Source organism: Lissotriton vulgaris, chromosome 12 (assembly GCF_964263255.1).
Source record: "Lissotriton vulgaris chromosome 12, aLisVul1.2, whole genome shotgun sequence".
NCBI lineage: Eukaryota > Metazoa > Chordata > Amphibia > Caudata > Salamandridae > Lissotriton > Lissotriton vulgaris.
Window position 1 is genome coordinate 576,454,808 of NC_141700.1, and position 15,837 is coordinate 576,470,644.

General features: G+C 44.2%; 1 protein-coding gene across 1 annotated transcript in view; it reads right to left on the reverse strand.

Annotated features, from left to right (window-relative positions):
- The window catches only part of HEATR3 (HEAT repeat containing 3), a 194,414-nt gene that overhangs the window by 122,784 nt on the left and 55,793 nt on the right, over positions 1–15,837 (reverse strand). Inside the window, exons 4-5 of the mRNA XM_086945442.1 lie at positions 10,817–10,929; positions 10,100–10,209 (exon numbers count right to left, since the gene is read on the reverse strand). Of these exons, the coding sequence (XP_086801568.1) occupies positions 10,100–10,209; positions 10,817–10,929 (223 nt within the window). The remainder of the gene's footprint in view (positions 1–10,099; positions 10,210–10,816; positions 10,930–15,837) is intronic.

Here is a 15,837-nt window from a genome sequence, read left to right on the forward strand (position 1 = left end):
GCTGGCACCCGCGAGGAGTCTCGACGTCACGAGTGGCTCGCCTGAAGGGCCGCGCACCGATTGGATGGTGTGAGGAGATGACTGAAAAGGTGCCAGGAGCAGCGCTCGACTCTGCGAGAAGACCCATCCTCGCCGAGGGATCCGTGAGTGTGTGCCTCGTCCCCGAGCAGCCGTACCAGCCCTAAAGTTGCACTCTGGCTCCCCGCCGCTCGTTGGATTGTCGAGAGCGGGCGTAGAGCTAGCGAGACCGGCCGAGGCTGTGGGAAGGCCTTTCCTACGTGGGGAGACTTTCCTTGGTGAGCAAAGTACCGGCGCTTCAGCGGAACAGCGCTAGGGATAAGGCATTTGATTATTTCAAAGTATTCACAGCCTCTACTGATATCTTTTCCCTTCCTATTATTTTTAATGACTGAGACTGAACTATGATATCCCAAATAACTTCCTAACCCAGTACAAAACCTCAAGAAGAGTTAATTGAGCTTGTACCTGTATTGCCATTGGTTTAATCTGCCTAAAACTAGATAAAGATATATTTTTTGATATACTTACCTGTGTGGTGTCAGTTTGCGGTGTATTCTGAAGTTATTGTGTGTGTTAAGTGCAACTACCTTACACATTGCCTTGGGGATAAGCCTGTCTGCTCATGCCAAGCTACCTAGGGGGTGAGCAGGGGTTATCTACAGGGTGTATCCCTTCACCCTGACAAGAAGTAGGGGTCCCTATTTGGTCTAAGGTACTTACCTCTGCCAACTAGAGACCCCCAGTTCTAACAGCAACATTGACTGGTTTCACTTGGAAATTCTTTTAAAATACAATAATATTCCTTAAAAATCACTATTGTAACCAAAACGCTTTTACTTAACTGTTTACAGGAGATGTCCCAGAACTGAATCTAGGATCCAGTCCTGTGGTTAGAAAAGTCAACCATAAAGTAACTAATTGCATTTATCTAGAAATTCCCATTGAGCTCAATGTCACATTGCGTTTGAAATTGTGCTGCCAATTGTAACAACTATAACTATTGTAATTAAAAAGTCTATTTCCTATTTTGAAAAGTATTTAACTAAAGTAACTCATTCTGAGAAAGTATATTTTGATACCTTGTTGGTTCTAAAATAAAATAACTATATATTTTGATACAAAACAATTGGCCTAGAGTTCAGTTCTTGAGTGTGTGTGAGACCATTTGCTGACTGAGTGTGTACAACAAGTGCTTTACACTGTCCTCTGATACTGCCTTACTGCTCGACCAAGCTACCACTTGAGAGTATGGTTATATCTAACTTTAGCCTCAGCCAAACCTCTGGGGGCTGTGGACTCTGTGCACAATGTACCTTACTTTGGTTCAGTATATACAAAGCCACTTTCTTACAAAGTGGGAATAACAGCCCAATAAGCATGCAGTGTTTATGGACGGGTACGCAAGGATGGCGGAAGAAAAACATTTCTTGCCCCCAACTGTCTCTTGGATTCCCTGTCCAGGAAAGCGCGGCAGGGAACATGCCATGGCAGACCAAGCTCGTAAGGGTGAGGCGGGTTGTGAGGAAGTTTGGGTCACCCGCGGCAGGGTGGTGGCGAGCATCCTGTTCCCAATAGTATGTCTGTAAGGGCTTCATTAAATGGGAGCAAGTGTTCTGAGAAGGAAGCTCCTGGCTGTAGCACCTCTATCAAAATGTTAGTCTTGACTGCCACGGAGGGTAGCTGAATGTCAAGGGCCTCAGCCGCCCTCTGCACCACCACGTCATAACATGCTCCCTCCTCCGTAGCCACTTTGGGGGGGGGGGGGGGGGGGATGGAGGTAGGGGGGATGTGGTGAAACCAGTATCTGAAGAAGTAGCCAGTCCACTGGCCTCACCCAATTCCTCATACCAGTCAATCTCCTGATCGTAGTGCTGGTATTATTAAGGGTCTAGTGACCTAGCATCTCCGAATAAGGGTGAGGGAAGGACCTATAACCGGTCGTGGAATCTGTGTTGGTTGACGCAGCTCCGGCTCAGTGTTGTCTGGGATTAGAATAGGGCTGGTCACAGATCAAGGTGTCGCCTAAAATAGGCGACGTGAATGTCCCTTCCGGTACAGACACAGACGCCGCCACATGGAGCCAACCAACGCCACCCACGCAGGGGTAATGCTCAAAGAAAAATCTTTCAGATCCAGTCTGATGCCAATGGAGTTCATAAGTAAGGAATCTACGGCTAGATGTCTCGATCAGATAAAAGTACCACTAGACATTCTCTCACAGCTGAAGGAAAACGGATGATCCTGAAAAGAAGAATTTGTTTTAAAGCATCTGAGTTTTGAAACTCATTGGAGGGTATAAGGCTGACAACCCATTCTTATTTGAATGGATTAAAAAGACAGTAACAAATTCCATGAAACAGAAGTGCAAACATATTAAACTACTGACTTCAACTGATAAAAAAAAAAAAATAGGTGATACAATATGAACAACTGCATTCCTGTATTTTTGGGATATTACGACTTTTTAATTAAAACCTTGCATTATCATCTATTACCATTGTCAATAAAAGCACTGTGTTAAAAATATGTATCCCAGAGACTTTGTTTTATAACTTTTTAGGTTTCGGACCAACTAACAAGGGTTCCCGCACTCCAGGACTCAAGAACAAAAGATTCAGCTACCAAGAGTACTTTAAAATCAAAAGGAATCTTTGCCCAAGGCAGGGATTTAATACCCTTGCAAAGGTAGGACGTGTTTTTTTTAAAAAAACATTCCAGAGACTGTTGCCCTCCATGAAACCCCCTCCCCCCCCCCACACACACAACACAAGTCAAAACTGTTAATGGTGGTTCTGCCCTTCATTGGGCACCACAGGGAAAGTATGCAAATCTCTAACTCCACTCTTCCTTCTCTCTTGATGATGCTCACGACGCACTTCCAGCGGGGGAAGGAGTCCCCAAACCCCTTGGCCCCAGCAGCTCCACATGTGCACTCTTGTGCAAAGCGCAGGACCTGGCACACTTCTTGCTACTCTTATACTCACGCTTGCAGGTAGGAGTGGTGCTCTTTCCATGGTCGCAAGGAGAGAAAACAGAGAAATGGGAGGCTGGGGTGCCCCACGCCCCCAATTTGACCGAGGGATGAGGGTGGGAAACACGCCCGGCTTAGTCTTCATAGGTCGTGGGAGGTAGGGGTCATGGGGACCAAAACTGCATGTGCCCATCCCAGGGGAGATGGGGGTCTCTCAGGGGCACTCTGAAACTAAGGATGGGAGACCCCATGCACACCCAATGATTAAAGGACATTTCTTCAGGAAGGTTGCTCCATTCCTAGGATCCTTGCCCACTCCTGAGGTATTCCAAGAAAATACTGCAGAGCCCCATGCAGTCTGTTCCCTGCTTGGCTCCCCAAGGGGACCACTCTGTAAATGGTCTCACAGGGTCGATTTGGATGGTTTCTGGTTTGTTTCGCTCCTGGTGGCCAGCTCTAACCAAAGAAAGTTCCTTGTCTGATGCTCCACCAGCAGAAAAATATTCTCTGCTGCGGTATACTTGAAGTAAACTCCCTACCAAGAAGGGGGTGGAGACTGTCCCCCTTAAAATAGGCAACAGAGAAACTGCTGGTTGCAGGCAGGGATGCTTCTAGTGATGGATGCAAGGCTGATAACCCGCACTCCTAGCAGATGAGTTTACCGGCTGCCTACTTATCAATTCTGATCCCCTTAACTGGGGAGCAGCATTTCTTGCTGCATATATGTGGTGAACTGAAGCAGTGGCACAAGTAGAAGGCTTACTGTGGTGTTTGTGTGCAGTGCAGGCTGTATTTCCCATGAATATTTGCCGATTTTAGCACAAAGTTGAAGTTCCCACATGTTCTCTTGTGAAGATGAGATATTACTCCCCCCCCCTCCCCTATCGCCCCTGCTGCACAAGTACTTTTCGTTTGCATTGCCCTGTTGTCAGTTTGGAATAGTCTAGAAGACTTGTACACCGCTCCAGTCAGACCCATTAGAGGACTAACAGACCTTTTAGCCTGGCAGCTCAACCCCCTACCTCTATCCCCGCTGGTTACAAGATTGTTACGCAAGACCATCAGCACAAGGTGAGGAGTCGCCGCCATCATATTTATAGGCACTATCTGCTGCACAACCTACAGGGACACCCCATCCAGCTACAGGAAACCCCTCACATCCAGATACAGGTCGCAGCTAATTTCTCCTCGAGCGGAACCCTCGTATACAGACGACCTGGACCCACACCAATTTCGACATCACAGACTACATCGCACCCCTCATCAGAGCCAGCACCTTCATCCCCCTTGGAGACCTTAACTTTCATCTAGAAGACCTCACTGACCCAAACTCTACATTCTTCTAGAAAACCCTGAAAACCTTGGTCTCACCCAGCACGCTACCAATCCCACCCTCACCACCAGACATCTTTTGGACAAGATTTTTTCCTTAATCAGCAACATCGCAGTAGACAAGCCAAGCCAGCAACTATGACCTGGACAGACCATGCTCCCCTCAGTTTCAGTATACCCATTCCGCACCATAGCAGCCCTACCACCCAAGAGCTGGAAAATCATTTTAGAAGAGGAGTGGACTTCCAGCCAGCCAGAGCACACAAGCGACTTTCTGAAAGTCCACAAAAACCTCAACAACTGGATCATGGCATGCGCTGAACCCTTTGGCTTCGCTCAAGCACAACCCAAAGGAAAGAGCCTGACCAGAGGCCAGCTGGCACAGAGGAACTCAGGCTGACAAAACGGCACTGCAAGATACTGGAGCGCAAATAGAGAACAAGTCACGACACCGCAGATAAAGACTTCTTCAAATCAGCCCTAAGACTATACCACCAGCAGATACGGAACACCAAGAGCACAGCTCTTACAGATCGCATTGATGCCAGCAAATACAGCAGCAAGGAAATAGTCTCCATCAAAGATTTCAGCACGCCTCTTGTCGCCTACAGAAGCATCACACATTCACAAGACCTTTGCAACAAGCTCTCAGAATGCTTCTGTAGTGGCGTGGCTCACTGGTTAGAGGCGGCAGACCCGGAAGCAGAGGTCGGCCTGGGACCAGGGTTCGATTCCTGACGCGGCATGGTCAGCGAACTCGATATTTCTCGCCTCGGTGCCTACTCCAACCATGGGTCCCACCCAGCAACTCTGGGCAATAGCTTGCTTAATCTCTACTAACGGCCCCATCAGCGCCGGGGATGCTGGTCTTCACCTTGGAGATGCCCAGGAGGGACCATCTCACAGGGAAAGCCAGGATGGGTTGCCCAGCGGTATACAGCGCCGGGACGCCCCTTTGCTAGGGCAGCTGTGCGCTTTACAAGTATACGACATTTAACATTTTCAGCAACTTCGACCCTCAGCCTTACACCGTTACCATGGCAACTCAACTTCCCATCACAGCCAATGAACAAGCCCTGACCTCATGACCTGCTGTAACCACTGTCAAAATAGCTGCTGCCATTTAGAACCTCTACTTCGGAGCTCCAATGACCCTTGCCCCCACCATGCCTTCACCAAAATACTCCAGCCAATAAGTGAAACGCTAACACCCTTTTCCGATGCCTCCATCAACTCACCCTCATTTCGGGGCAGTTCGAAACATGCCACCGTCATGGCCCAGCTAAAGAAACCACCCGCAGACCCAAACACGCTTTCCAACTATAGATCCATCTCCCTTCTTCCACACCCAGCAAAGATCTTAAAGAAGCTGATGAACTGACGCCTCACCAGCCACCACAGCAACCACCAGCTCCTCAGTGCCATGCAATCTGGATTCTGGCCCAACTACAGTACAAAAGCAGTACTCGGTGCTGCCACAGACAACATTCATGTGATCATTGAGAGAAGAGACACTGCAGTCCTCATTCTCCTGGACCTCTCTGCAGAATTGGATACAGTCTTGCACCTAATCATCAGTTGCCTGCATGAGACTGGCATCCGAGGACCCGCTCTACTGGATCTGCTCCTTCTTAAAGGATAGTACACAATCGGTAAGCCTAGCACCTTACTCCTCAGAAGCCTGCAAACTCATCTGTGGACTCCCTCAAGGTTCATCTTTCAATCCCACCCTCTTCAACACACATATGATCCCTCTGGTGAATGTCATCCACACAGAACCTCAACATCCCCTCCTACGAAGATGAACTCATACTCTCCCTCTTGGACAAGACCCTTGATGTAGCTCAGATGTCATCTGGATTCAGGCATTGCTTTATTTTGTGTTTCAGACAGACTGCATTTAAAATGACACGCAGATTTTGGTGCAAGTGAAAACACATGGCACATGAAAATGAGGCCTGGTCAAAATGCTTTCAGTCTGAAGGTCTTTCATTTAAAAGCATGCTTAATTAATTAATCATGGATGTTTAATGTGTTGAGTATAGATTTAACCTGACTATAGAATGTACATTTAATTTAGAGAATGGTTTTTTGAACTTTCAAAGTAGCAGATAATTGTGCTTAACTAACATGTGTGTTTGCAGTGTAGAGAAACTTATGATTGCAGTTTCCTTTTTTTTAGCTTTGAAAATAATCATGGAATGTGTTCTCTCTTCCCAGCTCCTTTTCCTTGTAATCTATACTCCCTGTTCCCGTCTTAAGAGACTTTGGCTGTGTTGCATATTTAGACAATGCATATTCAGTTCATAACACATCTTTTTATAATGTGCATTAATTAACCATGCACCAACATCACATGCAGGCAAACGCATTTTGCATGAAAAGCTATCTAAAACATTAGCAATACAAAAGGGGATGATGGACGGAGCGTTTGGGCAAATCAAACACTCACCCCCAGTCAAATGATCTGGATTTAATCCATCACCATTCTTTAGCTCACTCCACCACCCCAGTTCAGACATGGCCATATGCAAATCAGTCTGACCCTGTGCCTCATGGGAACACTCCACGCCTACAACTTTCAAGTAAGTAGCGAACTTTATTGCTATTATAATGACATAAGACGGATGAGAGAAAGTAGTGTTTATGCATAAATCCACTTTATGGTTTCAGATAAGTTACAAGAAAGGTCAATATAAGTCGATTGGTCTGTCTATGAAGGTAAGATAACTTAATCTGCAGTCCTGGACATTGATTGGAATGTAGAATACACCAAGCATGTAGTAAGATATTGTTTAACTTTATTTTACAGAACATCTTTGGTCCTGAGGAGAATTCCTTGAACAAAGGGATTCGAAACGCATCGACAACGATTCAGCAAAGTCAATTTCTTTCAAATATTTACTGTCTTGTGAATCTTTGGATGGCCTATTGTACAAATAAAGTTTTTGGGGAATTATGCAAAACAATTTCTAGCAGTGAATATTTTGTTTAGGTTTTTAGGGAGAGTATGAGTGTGAATGAGAAGGAATGACTTAGGAATGTGAGAATGCACACAACTCAAGGATAAATGTTACACTATTGGTATGGCAGGGAGAATGATTAAGAGTGTTTATGATGGGGTAACATTCATAAGATGTATTTAATTTTTCGAGTTGGGGAGAATAATTTTTTTTTGATGGATGAAAGTTGTGTCGGACTTTTTCTATGTAAAATAATTTTTTTAAATTGGAAAATAAAATATAGATTAACTCAAACGGAAAGAGTGGTTGAGAAAGACTTGTTCTATTCTCTCTTTTTGGTGAAATAAGGTTAAAAATAAGTGAGCACACTAGCATTTCTATTTGTTATTTCTTAATGCCTAAGAATCCAGCATGGCTGAGAATTGTGCTGAAATGAGACGCACGCGCTGAACGAACTTGCCTCAAGTGGAGAAATGAGTCAAGGCCACAGTGAACTGTACATTCTCGTGATCGTGCCAATGTACCAGTGTTTGTGTAAAGTATCATTCCTGTGTGTGATGTGAAAGGAAGAAGGAAATGGACCGATACATTTTTCTGCCTTAATGTTGTAAATTTGTATAATTATGGATGGTGAAACATAAAACTGTATTAAGCATGAACGCTTCCTTTGTTAAAACTGGTATGGGTTGGATTTGCAAATGAGAACAGGATGGTGAGACCCTCATGTCATCTATGCTAACCAATCACAGTGCAAGTTTCTTCTGAAACCTGCAACATTATTTGTTTAGTCAGCCAAGAATATATAAAAATAACCCCATAGGGGGCGTGTCTGCCTTAAGCCTTAGTCTGAGAGGGAGGAGAGGAGAAGAAGCAGATGAGATCAGACATCATATGGATTGGGTACGTGAACGTCGCAGGTGCAGTCTGGGAGGAGATTGCGTCCGAGGAGAGAGAGAGAGAGAGAGAGAGAGAGAGGGAGGTGGGGGGGCATAGGCCAGCCTTACAAGTCATATTTTTGGCAAGGCAGATCACATTCCTCTGGTCTTGTGAAGGGTGGGCTGTCTCTCTCTGTGAAGCACAGAGAGGCAGATTGAACAGACCAGGGCAGAGAATACAGCTGATAGAGTTTTAGCATCTAAATCTAAACCTTTTAAGTTTATGCTTGGACTAATTAACTAATTTTGGAAAGATTGGTCTTATGCATTTATTTCCCTTTATGGGAGATGTTTGCCAATTATTAATTAGCCTTGCAAAACTCACTCAATTATATTTTCCTGAACTCTTTGTATGCAACCTACAATATGTTCTGTATTAATTCTATTTTTCCTGTCTTCCAAATTCTGTAACCGGATTGATATTTGAGTAATGAATAAAGGGTCAGAAAAAACTCAACTTTTAACTAAGAAAATAAAACCCTTTAAAAATACTCACAAACTCTTTATTGGCTTAAATATGGAATGTGTTTAGATTTTTCATGTTTATGTAAAGTCTCCTGAAGGGGATACACAGTGGAACCTTTTCAGCAGTAAAATAGAGGTAAATGAGGTTTTTCATTGAGAAATTACCGTGAATTTACCGCTGGATCATCCTCAGCACAAGCTCACCACCTGCATGACCGTAGTTGCAAACTGGATGAAAGTAGTGTGGCTCACTGGTTAGAGGCGGCAGACCCGAGAGCAGAGGACGGCCTGGGACCAGGGTTCGATTCCCGGCGCGGCAGGTTTCTGGACCAGGGTCAGCGGACTCGATAATTCTCTCGCCTCGGTGCCCAATCTGATCAGCGATCACACACTCGGCAACTCTGGGCATTAGCTTGCCTCATCTTCACTAACGGCCCCACCAGACCGCCGGGGATGCCTGGTCTCACCCTGGAGATACCCATTAAGGGACCATCTCTCAGGGAAGCCAGGAAGGGTTTCGCAGCGGTCGAAGCGCCTTGGGACCCTCCGGGTAGGTAGTGCGCTATATAAATGCCTATACATTTACATTTACAACTATCTCAAGCTGAACAGTAACAAGACAGAAGTAGTGATGTTCGGCAGAAACACCTCACCATGGGACTCCAACTGGTGGCTGGACGATTTTGTACTCGCATCCACAACTCACGCCAGGAATCTTGGAATAATTGTTGTCTGCACAAGTTCATGCCATCACTACATACTGCTTCCACACCCTGAAGAAGCGGAGGAACAACCCCAGATGCTCACAAGCAGCGCAAGAAAAACAGTCACTCACGCCTTAGTCACCGTCAAGTTGTACTATGGGAACTCCCTTTATACCAGGATCACCAAGCAACTCACTCAAAGACTATAGTTCATACAGAACTCAGCAGGAAAGCACATACTCAACCTCTTAAAAAGAACTCCCATTACAACACACCTCAGAGAACTACACTGGCTTCCAGTACACAAAAGTGCTCAAATTAAACTCCTCACCCACACATTCAAGGCACTCCACAACTCATGCCCGATTTACCTGAACAGTCACATCTTCCGCCAACAATCCTGCAATACACCGCTGCTCTGCAGGACTCCTACATTCAACCATCCAATGCATACACAGAACATGTTCTGGACGAGCATTCTCTTAAATCGCTTCTAAAGTGTGGAAGAGCCTCCCTTTCCACATCAGAACCACCTCCTCTCTTCTTGAATTCAGCAAGAAGATGAAGACCTTCCTTTTCAATTAACCAACTTACAATAGGTATGGCAAGGTACACACCTACTCAGCATCAGAATACCCTGGTGAGTGCTAATGCCCTTTACAAATGCACATAAATTAACAAAATATACACATTACGTTATGCACATACCTGCTGAAATTGCAAATTCTACGTTTGTAGGAAATTTCTTCAGACATCGTAGTACAAGGTCCAGACAACATTCCTTGTTGAACAGGGAGACTGCTCTGCTGCTACTTTCACTAAATGTGCAACAAAAAGATGTTGGCTTTTAGTATGTGAGTGAGGGTGTGGCATTATCAAATATGAAACCGAAGCATCATATCAGCAATCATTATTCACTGGAATGTAAAGAGCACAGGCACTTCAGCTAACGCTTGGTGCATTTTGCTTCCAGTAACCCTAGAAAATGTTACTCCTGTCCAAGTTTTCAGTAGCAACAGTCCCACATTCACCATTACCCGATTCAGATGCACATTAGCATTATTTCAAACATATATGGATGAATGAATTTAGACCTTATTTGAAGGTACGAAGACCATAACTGGACAATTAATTCTCAGAGATCCAAACATTCACTTCAAACCCGGACTGTGGTGTTGTGTCGTTTTCTTAAGCAAATAGGAGTGGAATAAAATGGAATGACAACTTCACAAGAGTTGTGAATCTGCACCCAACGTCACACAACAGGTATTTTTCTCCTAGAGATTTCTAACACAGTTTTGCTACTGTAAAATCAGGTCAGCATTAATGACATGGAAAGTATAGTAGCAAATAACTATACTAGCTAACTTGTAACCTCCAAACAGGTCAAATCAAAAGAAAAACATACACAAACCATTACCTTACCACAGATTCCACAGCAGGTTAATAGCTTCATTAGCTATATCTTCAACATAATTTTTGCTGGGTTCTTGCTCCTTTCTATCAAGTTCAACACTTGTCTCTAGCCCACTGCTACACTGAAATATACAAGTACATTTAAGAAACTATTAGGTCACAAAACAGTTCTCTTAACTGAAATGCAGTTTGCATACACAATGAGGGACACAAAACCTAAGAAGCTGAAAACAATATACCACTGTCCAAGGTGACACAATGCCTCTTTTAGAGAGAAAGTGTATATCCGATTTTTAATTGCATGACTATTACATTAAATGCCACTACAGTAAGTAGAATTACAATTAAGTGTGAGGCCTGATCTTGGAGTCCTAGTCAATGGTTTCGGAGCTCTATGAAGAGTGGGCAACATTGTTGGTGTCAAAAGCCAAAACTACTGTTACATTTCAACTGGCAACCCCAATTACAGTGTTAACAGCGTGATCACGAATTTACCACAAATCTACCCTGTGCTGCATAATTTAGAAAGTTCAGTAAAATAAAAGAAATTTAGCTGAAACAGATCAAAAGTACGTTTTGCGGTGTGCAGCACTGCACAAGACACTGAAAAGTTCCAGAAGCAACATAGTGCAAAATGTCAACTACTGAGAAGTCAAAAAACATTCCTCGGAAGCATAGACTAAAATATGATATGAGGTTGTCAAAACCCCGTTCGACTGGGTCAGGGGGCAGGCAGGTGCTACTGGGCTTCAAATGTGACCGTTTGCCTCTGTGAACTGGGCTAAGTGCAACCCTCTACCACACATGACTTTTAAAGCGTAATGAGTGTGAACAGTCAAAGTAGAAGTGCGGGATTCTAGAGCTCAGCTTTCAACAAGCAACCAACAGACATAACTACAACGTCCAGCCTAGTTCTGGTCTTTAAAAACAAAAAGAAGTTAGCACTTTTTTATCACACAAAGGTACTAAATTCTACACAGTCCAAATTAGCATAGAGGGTAGTGATCCTGAGTGCAATTCCCCCTTGTGGTGCTACACTCCGAGATCCTTGGAGCTAATCCCACCAAGGTGAAAGAGCCCCTGATGGCTTAACCCTCTCAGTTATCAGGTAAAACATGAATCGAACTCTGAGGCAGTCTCAATTTTTCTCACAAGTCAAACACACACCCTGGTGTGCTGCAGGTATGTAATAGTCTATTTCTTCCGGAGCAGATCAGACTGCACCGCTGCACTCCCACAGTGGGAGATGAGGCGAATGAAGTCTGTCCCAAAGACTACCAAGCAGGCCAGGCGTGGCCAGTCTCTATACATGCGAAAACTAAGTTGATGGACGGAGCGCTGAAACGTTTCAGACACTCACCCCCAGTCACAGATCTGGGTTGAATCCATCATCATTCTTTAGCTCACTGTGCTACCCCAGTTCAGACCCAGCCATGGAAACAGTCCAGCCAAAACTGCCAAGCCAGGTCTTCCCTGGACCGGAAACAACCATCCTGGGACCAGGTTTGGGGTAACACCCCTCATCAGCCAGGGTAGCTTGAATGCAGTGGCAAAGTGAGCCCGATGCGTGTTTCCAGTCCAGGGAGGACCTGGCTTGGCAGTTCGGGCTGGAATGTTCCCATCAATGTTTGCATTGTTCACCATTTCATCCATCATTTGCTCCTTTTGCTTTTCTCTAAACATGTGACCACCCAGCTCAGTCCCATGGCAAGCAGCCCTTGCTCCTGAACGATTTGGCTGTCAGACAGCAGGATGTTGTTAGCTCTACCCAAGCAAATACAGAAGGGAACCACAGCTGACGCATTCCCAATTGGGTTAATGCAGTAACCATAGTAGATGCAGACCCAACCGGGCCAATAGGCAGCTGCATCCCAGACAGGGCAAGATAGGAATTTGCAGGCACGATCAAGCCAATGCAGTAACCACAATAGATGCAGCCCTGATGGGGCTGAAAGGCATAGATGCTTGAAGTGGTTTCCACCAGGAACCAATTTTAAAAGACCAGGGTGACCCGCTGCAGTACAACCACTCCTTACTTGCTCTCAGGTAGTCAGTCCTCTCTCGATGTACCACAGTCCCTGGGACTTGGTGGGCCTCTTGATTCCTGGACAGTTTCTCCTCTTGCTGGGCCATGGAGGCTCCTCCACCTCTCAGCAGACATACAAGCTTTTAGGCCCTACATGCAGATCCTGAGATCCTCTAGCAGAAAGAGTAGACTTCAGAAGATGTCTCTTCACATATGGTAGACTCGCGGTCATGCAGATACTACCCTTGGTCATATGACAGTCCTTAGAATACTTTGTGAAGCATTCCTTTCTCTGGTCATGAAGAAACTGGAACAAAGTGGGTGGTTTCGGTCCCACTTACATACACAATTTCTATACAGGAAATATGGATCCACTGTCAAACATCAGGACCAGTTTGGGGTAGTTCTCAGTCCCAATGTCCTTCACAGTCTGTTCTCCAGACACAACTTTTATGGTAGCGAGGTGCTTCTCAGAGCAGGCAGCAATGGGGTGGTCTCCACACTGAAGCACCCTCAGCATAGGCACAATGCAGTGTGAGGTTTCTACACCTCTCTATAGCAGAGCTTTCCAAACTGTGTGTCGCAAAATGTTAGTGTGTAGGTGTCGTGTGAAAGTAGCGAGCGCAGTAAAGGTGCAGATTAATATGGTACACTAGTATATTCTCCTTCCGTCGTATCCATGTATGCAGACCACAGTCTGGGGAATCACACAGGTACTGCGCATCAGGTTTTAACAGCCGAAGTGGGGCATCACTACGTGATCATGCACACACTGCGCACTCTGAGTGGACAGAGGGTTATTTTAGAGAGCAGTTGAGAAAGCACGCTGCTTCCCGAACAGTGTTATGAAAATTCGATGGATGCCTTTTTTTTGTCGCTTGATAAGAGCGGTGCTCCATACCTACGTGGATCATGATCGGCGAGCAGAAATAGTGATCTTCGTAATCGTAAAGCAGCACACCAATAAGACCTCTAGATTAAGAGGCATAAAACAGGTCTAAATACAAGTACAAACCTTATTGTCTGTCATGTCTTGTTAAGTTACTTAAATTGCAGTTGAATAAGTTTCTAATTAAGAAAAGGAAAGCTGGTGAAGAAGACGTCTGCAACGAACAAAATGAAACGACTAAAGAGGAAACTATGCAAGAATCAACTGCTGAATGGTCTGTATTGGAACTTAAGAAGTGTAAAGGAAAAATTTCTAATCCTGGTTTATAAAATAAACTTTATGGAAAACTGGGGTTCACAATTTCTGGTAATGAAAACAATCCTTGTCCCCAGTGTTTAGGTTATGGGCATATACTTGCAAAGGACAGTATGGTACCAAACAAATTAAAGCATTGTTTTACCTCAAAACAGTCATTTGTCAGAAAAACAGTAGAATACATTGAGCTTTCAGAATCTATAAAGAAGCAGTCTGCATAATTCACCAAAGGAATGAAGACATCAGAAAAAGCTCAAAAACAAGTTACTTGGTTGCTCGTATAATTGCCAAAAACAAGAAGCCACACTATTGCCGAAAGCACCATAAAGGAATCTTGTTGTGCTATTGTTCGGACAATGTCTGGGCCAGAATTAGAGATAGAAGTTAATAAAATCCCCTTGGCAGATAACACGATTGGAAGACTTATCAAGACATGTCTGATAACATTAAGCTGCAAATGAAGGACATTTTTCAAGAGATATGATCTTTACATTGCAATTATGAATCAACAGATGTCAGTGGGTTAGCACAATTGCTGGTTTTTACTACGTTTCATTCCTACGGACGGAATTATTGAGCAATTCTTGCATTGCCTGCAACTTCCAATGAGAACTAGAGATGAAGGTATATTTAAAACTTTAGATTGCTTCATTAAGGAAAATAATTTTCAATGGTTAAATTGTGTAGGAATATGCACAGATGGCTTACCCTCAATGGTTGGTTCAAGAAAAGGTTTTATAGCTTTAGCAAAGAAAGAATGAAAATATTATAAGTACTCACTACTTTTCACATCGCAAAGCACTAGTCGTGCAAACTATTGGAAATTAATTAAGAAAAGTTATGGACAAAATGGATCAAAGGTCAATTACATTAAAAGTAGACCTCTTAAATCAAGATTATTTTCTCATATTTGTGAACAAATGGGGCAAGGTTTAAAAAGCTTCAACTACACAGACATTTGTTGGCTCAGAAGAGGTAGAGTGCTTTTTCATGCATACAAATTGAGGTAAATGACGCTTAAACTTTGAGGAAAATCAGCAAAATGAATTATGCGATCTAAATAAATAAAAAAAGTCTGTGCACGAAATTGGATTATCTTGCTAACATATTTGAACATTTGAATAAATGAACATCAGTATGCAAGGAAAAAGAGAAACTATCTGAACAGCAGTAGATAAAATGTATGCTATGGGAGACTAAACAGCAATTTGGTAAAGGAAGGTGAAAGAAGGAAATTTTGAAATGGGCTGTTGGAGCTGGCTATAATCCAGTCAATGAATGATCTTTTCTTGGTGTCTCTCAGGGAGTGGGGGTAGTGCCCGAGGGCTGCCATGTAGGTTGATCTGGCATCGGGGTTGACTTCCCATTTCCTTATCAGCGGTTTGGAGTATGTTTGAGTCCCAGAGTTCTTCTGTTCTTGATTGTCAGGGTGTCAGCACAGTTGGAGATCCACTGGTTGAAGTTGGTGAGGTCATCAGCTAGGTTGTTGGTTTAGTTGGGTTGGTCTGTTTCGAGTGTGCTGCGCAAATCAGTTTCGCTATTCTGTTCCAATTATGGCTGGGTTGGTGGAGTTTGAGGGGCGCTTTGACTTGGTGTGGAGAGTTTGAAATGGATGATGAAGTGGTCGGTCCATGTGAGTGGGAAGATGGAGTGGTAGCTAATGCTGTTGGCGAAGTCTAAAGTGTGTTCTGAGCGAAGTGTGGGATCCGTGACGAGCTGGGAAAGTAATATGTTGTGCAGACTTTTGGGAGCACTGGTCATAGGGGTCTTCCATGTTGAAATTGCAGAGGAGTAGTAAGT